This window comes from Gymnoscopelus microlampas (genome assembly GCF_963454915.1).
Source record: "Gymnoscopelus microlampas genome assembly, chromosome: 2".
In the NCBI taxonomy this organism is placed as follows: domain Eukaryota; kingdom Metazoa; phylum Chordata; class Actinopteri; order Myctophiformes; family Myctophidae; genus Gymnoscopelus; species Gymnoscopelus microlampas.
This window is the reverse complement of record NC_139939.1, coordinates 16,141,133-16,154,668: the sequence shown is the minus strand read 5'-3', so window position 1 is coordinate 16,154,668 and position 13,536 is coordinate 16,141,133. Positions and strand designations below refer to the sequence as shown.

Here is a 13,536-nt window from a genome sequence, read left to right as displayed (position 1 = left end):
GTCACATATCAGGTTTACAGGTGTAAAGAAGTGAGTGCACGGCTGCACGCTCCATCATTTTGTAGTTTCTGCGAGAAGAGAGAAGATGGAGGTAGAGTAAGAGCAGGATAGAAAAGAGAAAAAAAAACTCAGGAGAGGACTAGGTCAAATAATAAAAACGATATATCTTCTCTGTCGGGTGGAAACCTCATACTGTATGTGCAAAACTGCTTGTAGATCTGCTACTTTTGATGCTTTTGTGTGACGCTGCAGTATGATAGGGAGTTAATTAGCAAAAAAACACAAAAAGTTTCAAATATGGAGACAAGAGGTTTCTGCCTAACAGCAAACGATATGCAGTTCATATTATACAGACTCATGTTTTCCCTCTCTCTCTCCCTCTCTCTTTACCTCTCCCTCCAGGTTCATGCCGGAGCCCAACCTCCCTCCGCTGACGGTGTACGATGACGAGGCGTCGCTGCCCGGCGGCGTGGCGCCCGGCCAGACCGTGCTGGTGGAGCGGCTCCGCCGCCGTCTGCCCGAGCTGCCCAGCGTCCAGAGGGACCGGCTGCTGCAGACCTACGGCATCCTGCCCGAACACGGCTTCACCCTGCTGGTGAGGAGGGGGGAGGGAACCTCTTATCTCCATATTCTAACACGCAGCGTCACACCAAAGCATCAAAAGTAGCAGATCCGCAAGCTTAAAACGCGGCGCGAAGCGGCGCGTTTTGAGCTTGTAGATCTGCTACTTTTGATGTTTTTGAATTTGAATCCTGAAAAGTAACAGTTTTGGACATTTTTGAGGTTTCCACCCGACAGAGACGATAGAGCTTGGGCCATATGGACTAAATCAAATATCATGATTGTTTTTGTTGTTGACCAAAATACCCAGAGATCCATATTATGACGATGATATCAATTTTCTTTTAAATTGTTTTAAAGAAAAAAACAGGAAAAGACAACACATTATGCCATTTCACCCACATCTTTACACCTGTAAACCTGTGTGGTGACAATGTCATTGATTGTTGATTTTACATTATTCAAAATACCAGCTAGTCTCATCACGATATCGATATAATATCAATATATTGCCTAGCTGTAGTTGGTGGGGGGGGGGTGGGGGCACACACAAAGAGAGCGAGAGAGTGGGAGAGGGAGGCAGACAATGAAAGACAAACGGAGTGAAAGAGAGAGACCAAGATAGAACTGTTAAATCCCCTATGTTCATTTAACTCGGAGAGTGAACAAATGGAACCAAATGGACCCTGAGGATTTTTTGCTTTCAGAGGTGATTTGCCATAGTCGTGTGTGTGTGTGTGTGTGTGTGTGTGTGTGTGTGTGTGTGTGTGTGTGTGTGTGTGTGTGTGTGTGTGTGTGTGTGTGTGTGTGTGTGTGTGTGTGTGTGTGTGTGTATGTGTGTGTGTGTGTGTGTGTGTGTGTGTGTGTGTGTGTGTGTGTGTGTGTGTGTGTCTGTCTGTGTCTGTGTGTGTGCTTGTTCAAAGCGATTACTGTCTTAACATTACTTCTTCCTCTTTTCCTTTGAATGACTGTATGCCATGTTTTATCTACAGTATATTTGCACTCGCCAACCCTGCAAGTTGGAATATCCTATCTTATACTGCACATAGCATCTGAATTCACCTTGCAATAATCTGTACATACCTAGTATATAACAATATATATATATTTTGGCTATATTCTATATTCCACACTTTATTTATTTCACTATCTGCCTAAGAACACTCTGATACTTGCTATTGTCATTGGTCATAGACAGAGGTCACTTAGCTAATTGAGTGACTCGTTAACATCATTTGGGGTACTTAAATTAATGAATGTGCGCCACAGTAAAAGGTCTTAATACTTACAGTATGAATATATTTATTTTTACGTTATTGCAGCTTTTGCTGACCTTGGACATATTGAACTTGACCCTTCAGGTTTTTAATCAATCATCAATCATAAAAAAAAGCTACCCGTCACTATGACTCAGACACAACCATACAGTATATCGCTGCTGTCCGGCAGAAACCTCATATCTCCATATTTTAACATCTTAACGTTTTGATGTAAGGTTACATCTTCGCCAGACCTGACGAAGATGTAACCTTCTTCAGACGCACCGGAACAGCCTGATTTCAGCTTGAGCTGCGGTGGAATGTCCCTTTAATAGTGATGATGATGTGTCCTGTCACAGAATGAAGAAGGGCTGATGGACTACTTTGAGGCGGTTGTCAAGGAGACCAGTAGGGCGCCAAGGAAGGTGGTTGGCCTGGTGACCAATGAGCTGCTCAGTCTCCTCAAACAGCACGACCTGAACGCCAGCCAGAGGTCAGACACACACACACACACACACACACACACACACACACACACACATGGTGCGAGCGTTTGTATTACTACACTTTTGAAGACATTAACATCTTAACCCATTAAGACCTGAGTCCGATTCCACAAATGCCATACTAAATCAGTAGTTCTCACACTTTCAAGATTTTTCAAAAAAGTTAAAAAATAGCAGATGTACAAGCTTGCAGCGCAGCACGAAGTGACGGCAAGTGAGCTTGTATATCTGCTATTTTTGAATAGCCAACGCAAAAATCTAAAATGACACAGACGCTTTCCCAGTTTAAAGGGTTAAGATTTTATGAATTACATTTTTACAAAAACAACGAACAAGTAAAAATAGCAGATCTACAAGCTCACAACGTGTTTCGGTGCAACATGTTGTGAGCTTGTAGATCTGCTATTTTTGGTGCCCAACACCGGCACTCAATTACGTATAAATCAGGCATAACGCTAAACCTAACCTCTAAATGCCTAATAATTTCCTAATTGTAAACCTAACCATGAAACAACCATTTCTCTAGTCTCGTGAGGACCAGGGACATTGTATATTTCTCAAATTCTACTATACCCGTGGGGACATTTTGGCCTCCACAAGTGTATTGATACAAGTACACACACAACACACATACACACACTTTTAAGTCTTGATATTTACAGATGCATTTTTCCCTGCTGTTGGGAAGAATAAAAAGTGGGATCTGTTTTCTTCAAAGACCAGGGAGATTCCTATCTACTGTGCTGTAGGTATATCTGGTCTAGACACAGAGGCCTCCCCCCAGACAGCAGAGATCATCCAAGCCGTCCCTTCCACCCCGGTGTCCGTTAGTTATCTGTCAGCCACGCCGTCGATGGACTGTGATGCCAAATATCACACAGCCAGCTCCTCTCAACATCAATGGTTTTGTTGCTGTCGGGGCACAAACCTTGTAATCTCCATATCGTTGCTGTCGGGCAGAAACCCCTTATCTCCATATTCTAACTTTTTGTGTATTTTCGTAAATTGACGCCCTACTTGCCCTACAACGTCACACAAAACACGACGCGTTTTGAGCTTGTAGATCTGCTACTATTACTGTTTTTCTATTTGAATCCTGAGTAACAGTTTTGGATATATGAGGTTTCCACCTGACGATATTTCATCTTATGTCTTTTTATGTTATGTACAAGATCACAACGCGTCGCACTGCGACCTGCCGTGAGCTTGTAGAGCGGCTATGTTCGCCAATCTTTGCCCAAATGTTCACCTATTTTTGACATGCCCAGAATAGGGATCCTAGGGTCAAAGAGGTTAATTGAATTTAAACCAAAGCAACGTTTCCTAGTAGTATCCCTTGGACAGAATCATTTGGAAATTGAAATGGTTGTCTGTGGACTAATGAAACTCAGTTTGAAAAAGGTCGAAAAGCCCTGCCCCGCTCTATACGGGACCAATAGGTATGTGATCATGCAGAAAATGAGTTTCCAGGTCCTTAAAAAATAAAGTCCCACAGCATCACATAAAGCAACCAGCCACAACTCAGCAGTGACTGGACTGAAGTCAAACTGAACTGAACAAACTGAATGAAGAAGTAATTCTATAAGACTTAGTCAAAACAGACTGATGCCGTGAGCTTCAGTTTATCTCTCATTCCAGACAGCAGTGGCTGAAGCCTTCGCGATGCGTAAACAACATTATGGATGCACATGTCGCGCTTGTCTTTCTGAGGGGAAGGAGAAGATTCTGGGAAAGGGTTTGAGTAGAGAAAAAACGGCAACTTCTGGCGCGTTATCGACACTTCCTCTTGTCACGGAAAAAGTGCCTGGTTTTATGTGTTCAAAATGGTTCTACTAAAGAAGTAAACAGATCAGAACGGAGGAGGCAATGATGGTGTTAGAATTCACCCTGATGTTGTCATTCCTTTTGCCTGTATTAACCACCTAAACCCCATGAACCCTAGTTTGCCTATTCTGGGGCAAACAGTTGGTGAAAATAGCAGATTTACAAGCTCTCAATATGTTGAGTGTGTAGATAGGCTATTTTCGTAGAAGAGATTTGGTGTGTGTCGGGGGGGGGGGCCTGGTATATATATAGTCCCCATTTTGGGCAATTTTTCAAGCATTCTCTAAAATTAGTAAGTAATAGGTTGGAGTGGCTTATTGTCGGTATCAACCACAATGCGTGAGTTTATCCCCATTGCAATGTGTTAGACCCCTGGGAGATGGATAGGTGAGGTGTAGCGCAACACCTACCATCAGTTCCCAGCCCTGCTACTCATAGTTGGTGGTGCCCGGGATCGAACCGATGACCTTGTGGTCGAAAGGCGAGAGCTCTACCGGGCCACCTCTCCATTCTCTTAAAACAAAACAAAAGACCTTTTTGAGGCCAAGCCCTCGAGGCACAGAAAGAGTTGTGAAGTTTTCACTTCAGATCTTCACAATAGAAACGTTAGCGTTCAGGTTAGGAGTATTATCTGCCTTCTCATAGCACGCTAATCCCACCGCCACTCGCCCTGTTCACGCCACTTAATCCAACCTTGTGCTTTTGTTAGGCACTCTTCATTAAAAGAATGAGTCAAGTCTATTAAGAGAGATTATAGTTATCTTGTGTATTATTCCCTTACAGCCGTGTGTCTCCCTCTGCCCTGGCGGAGCTTCTGCAACTCCAGGAAACAGGACTTATCTCCTCCTCTGCTGCCAAGCAGGTCAGTCAACACATGCACACACACACACACGCGCGTGCGTGCGTGCATGTGTGTGTAATATAATATTATAGTGATCTACTGTTTAAAGCACAGGATTTCAAAGTGGGGACCACAGGAAAAAGAAGTGAGAAAATTATTGTCAAACGTTTTCAAAATGTTTAAAACATATTTTTGCTTTATTACACGTGTCAGGTCATACAGGAGATGTGGAGGTGTCCAGGGAAGACAGCCCAGCAGGTGGTGCAGGAGCAGGACCTGGGTCTGGTCAGCGACACCACCCAGCTCCACAGCATCTGCCAGAGGGTGGTGGACTCCCACCCTGAGGAGGTAACGCCTCACCTGAGCGCTCCGCACCTCACATGAACGCACCACACCTTACCTGAACGCATCGCACCTCACCTGAACGCACCATACCACACCTCACATGAACGCACCACACCTCACCTGAACGCACCTAACCTTAACGCACCACACCTGAACACACCACACCTCACCTGAACGCACCACACTACGCCTCGCCTGAACGCACCACGCTTCACATGAACGCACCACACCTGCTAGATACCTGATATACTGTAAATCCAGTCAGAGAAGAACTGAACTGACATCAGTCGCTTTACAGGCTTGGTACAGTACGTGTGTTTCAACAGGTACACACACGTAGCCTAGCCAAGGCAAGTATTTTTGCATATCTCATTTAAACAACAAGGCAATTCAAGATGCTTTACATATAAATTAAGCAAAGGGAAACACATTATAAAAGGACGTTTGAATGCAGTAGAAAGCCTACAAGCACACTGACTGATGATAAACAACATGCAGCAGGTATAGCTTAGCCTTGATCATCACGTACTCGCACGAATGTGAGCACCTGAAATTTGAATTCGCACACTCATTGTAGTCGCTGTTTGGAGCTCTGCTCCGCTTGCCTGCTCGCCCCGGACAGTACGGGCACCCGTTAATGTCAGATTCTGATGAACGCCTTGCGGCACGACGTGTTGTGAACTTGTAGATCTGCTGCTTTCATGGAATGTTCGCCCCCAGAATAGGGACACTGGTAGACGGTTAACTGTAAAAGAAATATTTCACCCCATAAACGACTTTTCATCAATCGATTACATACTCACCCCGCGAAGCCTTGAATTCATGCCGATTTTTTGTTTGTGTCGCATTAATTTCCTCCAGGGTGAATGATGAATCCAACAACAACGAAAATACTTGATGAATTGAAGAAAATAGTTAGTGGAAGTACTGAGGATATGGACTGTGTGGGAGTTTATAAACCGATATTTCATATAGTTTTGCTGTTGTTAATCTTGGCCTCCCTATTTTCTTCCATTCATCATGTATATTCTCTTCATTTTTGGATTCTTCATTCACCGTGAAGCAATGTGACTCAAACAAAAAAAACTCTGTGTATTCGAGGCTTCATGGGGTTGGTAATTAATAGGGGGAAAAAGGTAATTTGGGGTGTGAAATATTATTTTAAATTCATTATTCACTGAACGGTGTTCTTATGTCCGCTACATACAGTTCAGTAGACACACATGCAGCCAAATATGGCTTCTATTACAGTGGTTCTCAAAGTGGGGTCCAGGGACCCCCAGGGGTCCTTGAAGGGGTTCCAGGGGGTCCCCAGCTAAATGATTGATAAGAACCAAAGGGAGCTTTACAGGTCTGTAACGCAGAGAGTTTACAAATGGAACGAAATGGACCTTTACAGGTCTGTAACTCAGAGCGTGTACAAATGGAACCAAATGGACCCGTGGGTCCATTTGGTTCTATTTGTACACGCTCTGAGTTATAGGGGTCTGTGGCCAAATGCATACCCAAGCCCCTTTTGGGTTCTTCAAATTAAAAGGTTTAAGAACCACTTTATTTCAAACTTTGAGGTCGTTTGAACCGGATCAGGTGCACATGACTAAACTGACTGTCTTCTGTGTTAGGTCCAGCTCATCAGGAAGGGCAACAAGAAGATCCTGAACAAGCTGATGGGTTTGGTCCAAAGGGAGACCAAAGGCCGAGCCGACCCGGTCCTGCTGCGCTCCATCCTGGAGGAGAAGACTTCCTGAAGAAGACCAGACCACCACAACCTTCTGGATCACAGACATTAACAAGCCCTATCATCATCATCATCATCATCATCAAGACAGAGGTTGGACTTGGTGGAATGTTCTGCACAGCATTGACACACGGTTTCTATCGCTGGGACCTCCAATCTACAAGCTAAAATCCTCTGTGTGTAATTTAACTCTGAGAGTGTACAAATGGACTCTCGTACACTCTCAGAGTTACAGAACTATAACTCTTCAAGGACCCCCCCCCCCCCCCCCACCCTACACACACACACACACACACACACACACACACGTTGAGAGGTACAACTGTACTACAGTGAAATAGCGATATTTTAATGTTAGTTAGACCCTGTTCTAGGATTCGTGTGTGGTGTCGGGGACTGATCCAGGAACCTTCCGATTCCCAAGCGTCCGCTCTACCTCCTGAGCAACTGCCGCTGCCTCACAACAGTGCGACACATTGTGAGGGTTGTAGATGAGCTATTTTCACCGAACATTTGCCCCAGGATACGGGCACTATAGGGTTCATGTGGTTAAAACAAACGAAACAAACAATAAGTGTGACTTAAAAATGTCTATACAGTATGTGACACTGGTCTGGTATGAACGTGTCGTGGTACACAGAGCAATGACGTCATTCTCACTCAGTGAAACTGTAGTGATGCTACTGTATAATCTTCATTTTATTTGTGTAAATATATTGTATAATAATAAATCAATTATGAATCCAGTGTTAAGATATTGTTGAGTGGATGTTTGTCTAACCAGTGGATGAGATGCGGGATTTACAGTTACACTGACTCAGCCAGTTATGCCCAGTTGCAAAATGTCAATTAACTTGATGAGGTACTGTAGCTACAATAGCTGCCATAGCAGGTACCTCATCACCAAGAGAGGCACAGAGAGGAGACCTTGGTTCCATTGTACAGCTCTGATGCCTGATAGTGATCCATGAGCTCCCTCTTGTGGTTAGCACATGTACTGCAGGTGGCTGTATTTGCACAGCAACGTTCTTGGTTTAACCTAGTGTAAAAACGCTCCTATAAAGAGGCCATTTTTACACTTTGGCACATGTTAACAGCACTGAACATAATGGGACCACATCTTCAAACAGTCTTGACAAAGATCTTTTACATTGTACCTTCCATGAGTTTTATGGTATTTCCCCTTATCCATAGTTATCGTCTCTGTCAGGTGGAAACCTCATATGTCCAATACTGCTTCGCGCTGCGCTTCGAGCTTGTAGATCTGCTACTGTTGATGCTTTTGTGTGGCGCTGTGCTTAATTTACTAAAAAAAGGTAAAACATGGAGATAATCATTAATGAACTAATAAACAGAATATAGTACATAGAATAGAATATAGACCACAAGAAACTTGGAAAAATATCCCTATTGGATTTGAACCAACAACCCAGCGGTTAAAAGGCCTGTATCTTAAAGGAGACATCCGTTCATTTTTAGTGTTATCTTTGATATGTGGCAAATCACTCACCAACGTAGAAATGCCCATTGAGTTACTCCACAAATCCCCCTGTCGACCCCCACCGTTGGCATAATAGGAGGCGCGAGCATAGCCCAAATTCGCCTATTTTAACAAATGCAAAGTCTGTGTTTTTTTCTCCTAGCACTCATTGTGGAGCCCCATGATACCCTTACAGGCGATGAAAGTCCCGACAAGCTAACCGCTAATAACAGAACGAGCTAACGCTCGTTGCTCGTTTCTCTCCGAACCTGGCAACCTGGTGTTGCCAGGCAGAGAGATAAGCAGCCAGCGTTAGCTCGTTCTGTTATTAGCGGTTAGCTTGTCGGGACTTTCATCGCCTGTAAGGGTATCATGGGGCTCCACAATGAGTGCTAGGAGAAAAAAACAGACTTTGCATTTGTTAAAATAGGCGAATTTGGGCTATGCTCGCGCCTCCTATTATGCCAACGGTGGGGGTCGACGGGGATTTGTGGAGTAACTCAATGGGCATTTCTACGTTGGTGAGTGATTTGCCACATATCAAAGATAACACTAAAAATGAACGGATGTCTCCTTTAACCACTGCTCCACCATGGCTCATGCTTTATCTGGTCTCTTGCACACACTTCACTGAAAGATTAGATAAAGGTGAACCTTCTGGTTGAAAGCCCTGTATCTAAACCACTGCACCACAGAAGTTCTTAGTCTGTAAACATGCATGGTATTCAGTAAAAGATTAGATAAAGGTAAAAGCCCCCCTGGGCATTCTGAAGGCCTGTGTCTTATACTGTACTGATTCCAGGAGTGGAGCTTCTCCTTGCAGGACCTGTGGAAGAAAGAAGCACAGACAAACACACACACACACACACACACACACACACACACACACACACACACACACACACACACACACACACACACACACACACACACACACACACACACACACACACACACACACTGAATCTCACATCAATTCAATAAAGTATCAGTTGAAGTGATAATTGGATGAGGTCCCTCAAGAAAGAAGAGCAGAGACACAGGAACTGACTGGAAGACATGACAGAGAGAGAGCTCTGTTTACACATCTCTTTATTCCCTTTTAATTGCACGTTTCTTAGTTTAGATTTTTGATTGTTGACGAGTCTGGACGGTAAAGTTCTGTCTAAACAGAATAAGTTGCAACAGGGTGGGATCGGTTTAAATCTCTTTAATCTCATTTCATCCCCAAATGGAAATTAAATGCACAAGTCGTCCAAAAATATATACAATTTATATACAAGTCCATAAATATATAATTCAGTTAGGCTTAAACATGAGGAGTGTATAGTGAATATTGGAATTATCGCCTACTAATCTACTATGCCATAGCCTATTATATGCGCCATGCATCCAAACAAATGAGTCCCAAGACTCAAGACCCAAAAGAGTCTTGAGTCGAACCAGAGGATCCCGCGGAGACATCAAATTTCTCTTTTGGGCCGTGAGTTCCAAGACTCAAGATCCAAAAGAGAAATTTGATGTCTCCCTGGAATCATACGAGGAAGTAAAATGTATAATAAGCAAGAAAGGAAACACGGCTGCAATAAATGGATCCAAGGAGAAAGCGTGGCAAAGTATTGCCTACAAATTAAATGCACAAGTCGTCCAAAAATATATACAATTTATATACAAGTCCATAAATATATAATTCAGTTAGGTTTAAACATTATATGCGCCATGCATCCAACCAATTTGAGAGTCTGTGCTCAGGATCAGGAATGTGTCAAAAACAAAAAGATCTCCATGAATTCAAGGCTTCATGGAGAGTGTAATTGATAGAAAATTAGTTTTTTTGGGGTGAACTATTCTTTTAAGTGTCTTGTTCCGTGCACTTTAAAAACATTTTTTTAATGAACCGGTAATCTTCTGGTTGCAAGTCCTGTATCTAAACCAGTGCACCACAAAGGTTCTGACTTGTTCTGATAACTTAGCCTGGCAAAGTTTGTACCCTTTTCCCTTTAAATATCCATTGCCATTGACAATGCATTGGGCGCTTAAAGTTAAATATTTCAAAAACTACAAATCATTTCAAAGTAAAACATCTCAAGGATGCATGTCCACAGTAAGGGGGGATTTTTGAACTGTGAATGGAGTTTCTAGGTGAAAGTGTTTTTTTTAGGTCCCAAAACCTTCCATCCGCCTCCATTATAAATCTCTGAACTTTTAAAGGAGTACAATTCTAAAACTATGCAACATTTCAAAGATTCCTTTTCAGGCAAACATGTCCACAGTAAGATGAACATTTTAAAGTATGAATGAGGTTACTAGGCGTAAGTATGTAGTTGTAACCCTGCCTTAAAATGTCCATTGCCGCATTGACCAATGGCAATGGATATAGAGCACCGAAGTGTGACGTCACTGCCAGTAGAGGGCCAGTAGAGGGCCCAAGACTCAAGACCCAAAAGAGTCTTGAGTCGAACGCATTAGATCCAAGTAGACATCAAATTTCTCTTTTGGGCCTTAAGTCCCAAGACTCAAGGCCCAAAAGAGAAATTTGATGTCTACTTGGATCTATTGCGTTCGACTCAAGAATCTTTTGGGTCTTGAGCCTTGGGACTCAAGGCCCAAAAGAGAAATTTGATGTTCATATTTTCTGTGGTCTTTTACACGCTCTTCAGTGAAAGATCAGATAAAGGTGCAAGAGTCGGGTAAAAGTTTGAAAAGCGTGCTGGTTGGATTTGAACCGGGAACCTTCTGGTTACAAGTCCTGTATCTAAACCGCTGCACCACAGAGGTCCTTACCTGTTCTGTTCACTTGCGTGGAATTTTCTTAAAGATTAGATAAAGGTAAAAGCCCCAAGTAAAAGTTAGAAAGATGTACTTGTGGGATTTGAGCTCAGGTCCTTCAGTATGCATGGCCTGAATCTTAACCACTGCTCCACCATGGTACATACATTCTATGGTCTCTTGTACGCTCTTCAGTGAAAGATCAGATAAAGGTGCAAGAGTCAGGTAACAGTTGGAAACCTGTCCTGGTTGGATTTGAACCGTAACCTTCTGGTTGCAAGTCCTGTATCTAAACAATTGCACCACAGAGGTTCTGACTTTTTCTGTCAACTTAGCCTGGCAAAGTCTGTACCCTTTTCCCTTTAAATGTCCATTGCTATTGACAATGCATGGGGCGCTTAAAGTTAAATATTTCAAAAACAACAAAGGATTTCAAAGTAAAACATCTCAAGGATGCATGTCCACATTAAGGTGGATTTTTTGAACTGTGAATGGAGTTTCTAGGTGAAAGTGTTTTTTTGAGGTCCCAAAACCTTCCATCCGCCTCCATTATAAATCTCTGAACTTTTAAAGGAGTAAAATTCTAAAACTATGCAACATTTCAAAGATTCCTTTTCAGGCAAACATGTCCACAGTAAGATGAACATTTTAAAGTATGAATGAGGTTACTAGGCGTATGTATGTAGTTGTAAGCCTGCCTTTAAATATCCATTTCCGCATTAACAATGCATGGGGCGCTTAAAGTTAAATATCTCCAAAACTACAAATGATTTCAAAGAAAAAATCTCAAGCATGCATGTCCACAGTAACGTGGAATTTTTGAACTGTGAATGGAGTTTCTAGGTGAAAGTGTTTTTTTTTAGGTCCCAAAACCTTCCATCCGCCTCCATTATAAATCTCTGAACTTTTAAAGGAGTACAATTCTAAAACTATGCAACATTTCAAAGATTGCTTTTCAGGCAAACATGTCCACAGTAAGATGAACATTTTAAAGTATGAATGAGGTTACTAGGCGTAAGTATGTAGTTGTAACCCTGCCTTAAAATGTCCATTGCCGCATTGACCAATGGCAATGGATATAGAGCACCGAAGTGTGACGTCACTGCCAGTAGAGGGCCAGTAGAGGGCCCAAGACTCAAGACCCAAAAGAGTCTTGAGTCGAACGCATTAGATCCAAGCAGACATCAAATTTCTCTTTTGGGCCTTAAGTCCCAAGACTCAAGGCCCAAAAGAGAAATTTGATGTCTACTTGGATCTATTGCGTTCGACTCAAGAATCTTTTGGGTCTTGAGCCTTGGGACTCAAGGCCCAAAAGAGAAATTTGATGTTCATATTTTCTGTGGTCTTTTACACGCTCTTCAGTGAAAGATCAGATAAAGGTGCAAGAGTCGGGTAAAAGTTTGAAAAGCGTGCTGGTTGGATTTGAACCGAAAACCTTCTGGTTACAAGTCCTGTATCTAAACCACTGCACCACAGAGGTCCTTACCTGTTCTGTTCACTTGCGTGGAATTTTCTTAAAGATTAGATAAAGGTAAAAGCACCAAGTAAAAGTTAGAAAGATGTACTTGCGGGATTTGAGCTCAGGACCTTCAGTATGCATGGCCTGAATCTTAACCACTGCTCCACCATGGTACATATATTCTATGGTCTCTTGTACGCTCTTCAGTGAAAGATCAGATAAAGGTGCAAGAGTCGGGTAACAGTTGGAAACCTGTCCTGGTTGGATTTGAACCGTAACCTTCTGGTTGCAAGTCCTGTATCTAAACCATTGCACCACAGAGGTTTTGACTTTTTCTGTCAACTTAGCCTGGCAAAGTCTGTACCCTTTTCCCTTTAAATGTCCATTGCTATTGACAATGCATGGGACGCTTAAAGTTAAATATTTCAAAAACTACAAAGGATTTCAAAGTAAAACATCTCAAGGATGCATGTCCACATTAAGGTGGATTTTTTGAACTGTGAATGGAGTTTCTAGGTGAAAGTGTTTTTTTGAGGTCCCAAAACCTTCCATCCGCCTCCATTATACATCTCTGAACTTTTAAAGGAGTACAATTCTAAAACTATGCTACATTTGAAAGATTCCTTTTCAGGCAAACATGTCCACAGTAAGATGAACATTTTAAAGTATGAATGAGGTTACTAGGCTAAAGTATGTAGTTGTAAGCCTGCCTTTAAATGTCCATTGCCGCATTAACAATGCATGGGGCGCTTAA

At 42.6% G+C, this 13,536-nt stretch overlaps 1 protein-coding gene across 1 annotated transcript in view; it reads left to right on the top strand.

The window, feature by feature from the left end:
• LOC311063568 (glutamyl-tRNA(Gln) amidotransferase subunit B, mitochondrial-like) overlaps nt 1-7,794 on the top strand; it is a 33,361-nt gene extending 25,567 nt beyond the window's left edge. The window contains exons 9-13 of the mRNA XM_084083061.1: nt 403-595; nt 2,180-2,313; nt 4,934-5,012; nt 5,205-5,339; nt 6,959-7,794. Of these exons, the coding sequence (XP_083939187.1) occupies nt 403-595; nt 2,180-2,313; nt 4,934-5,012; nt 5,205-5,339; nt 6,959-7,084 (667 nt within the window). The 3' untranslated portion in view covers nt 7,085-7,794. The remainder of the gene's footprint in view (nt 1-402; nt 596-2,179; nt 2,314-4,933; nt 5,013-5,204; nt 5,340-6,958) is intronic.
• The last annotated feature ends 5,742 nt before the right edge of the window (nt 7,795-13,536 follow it).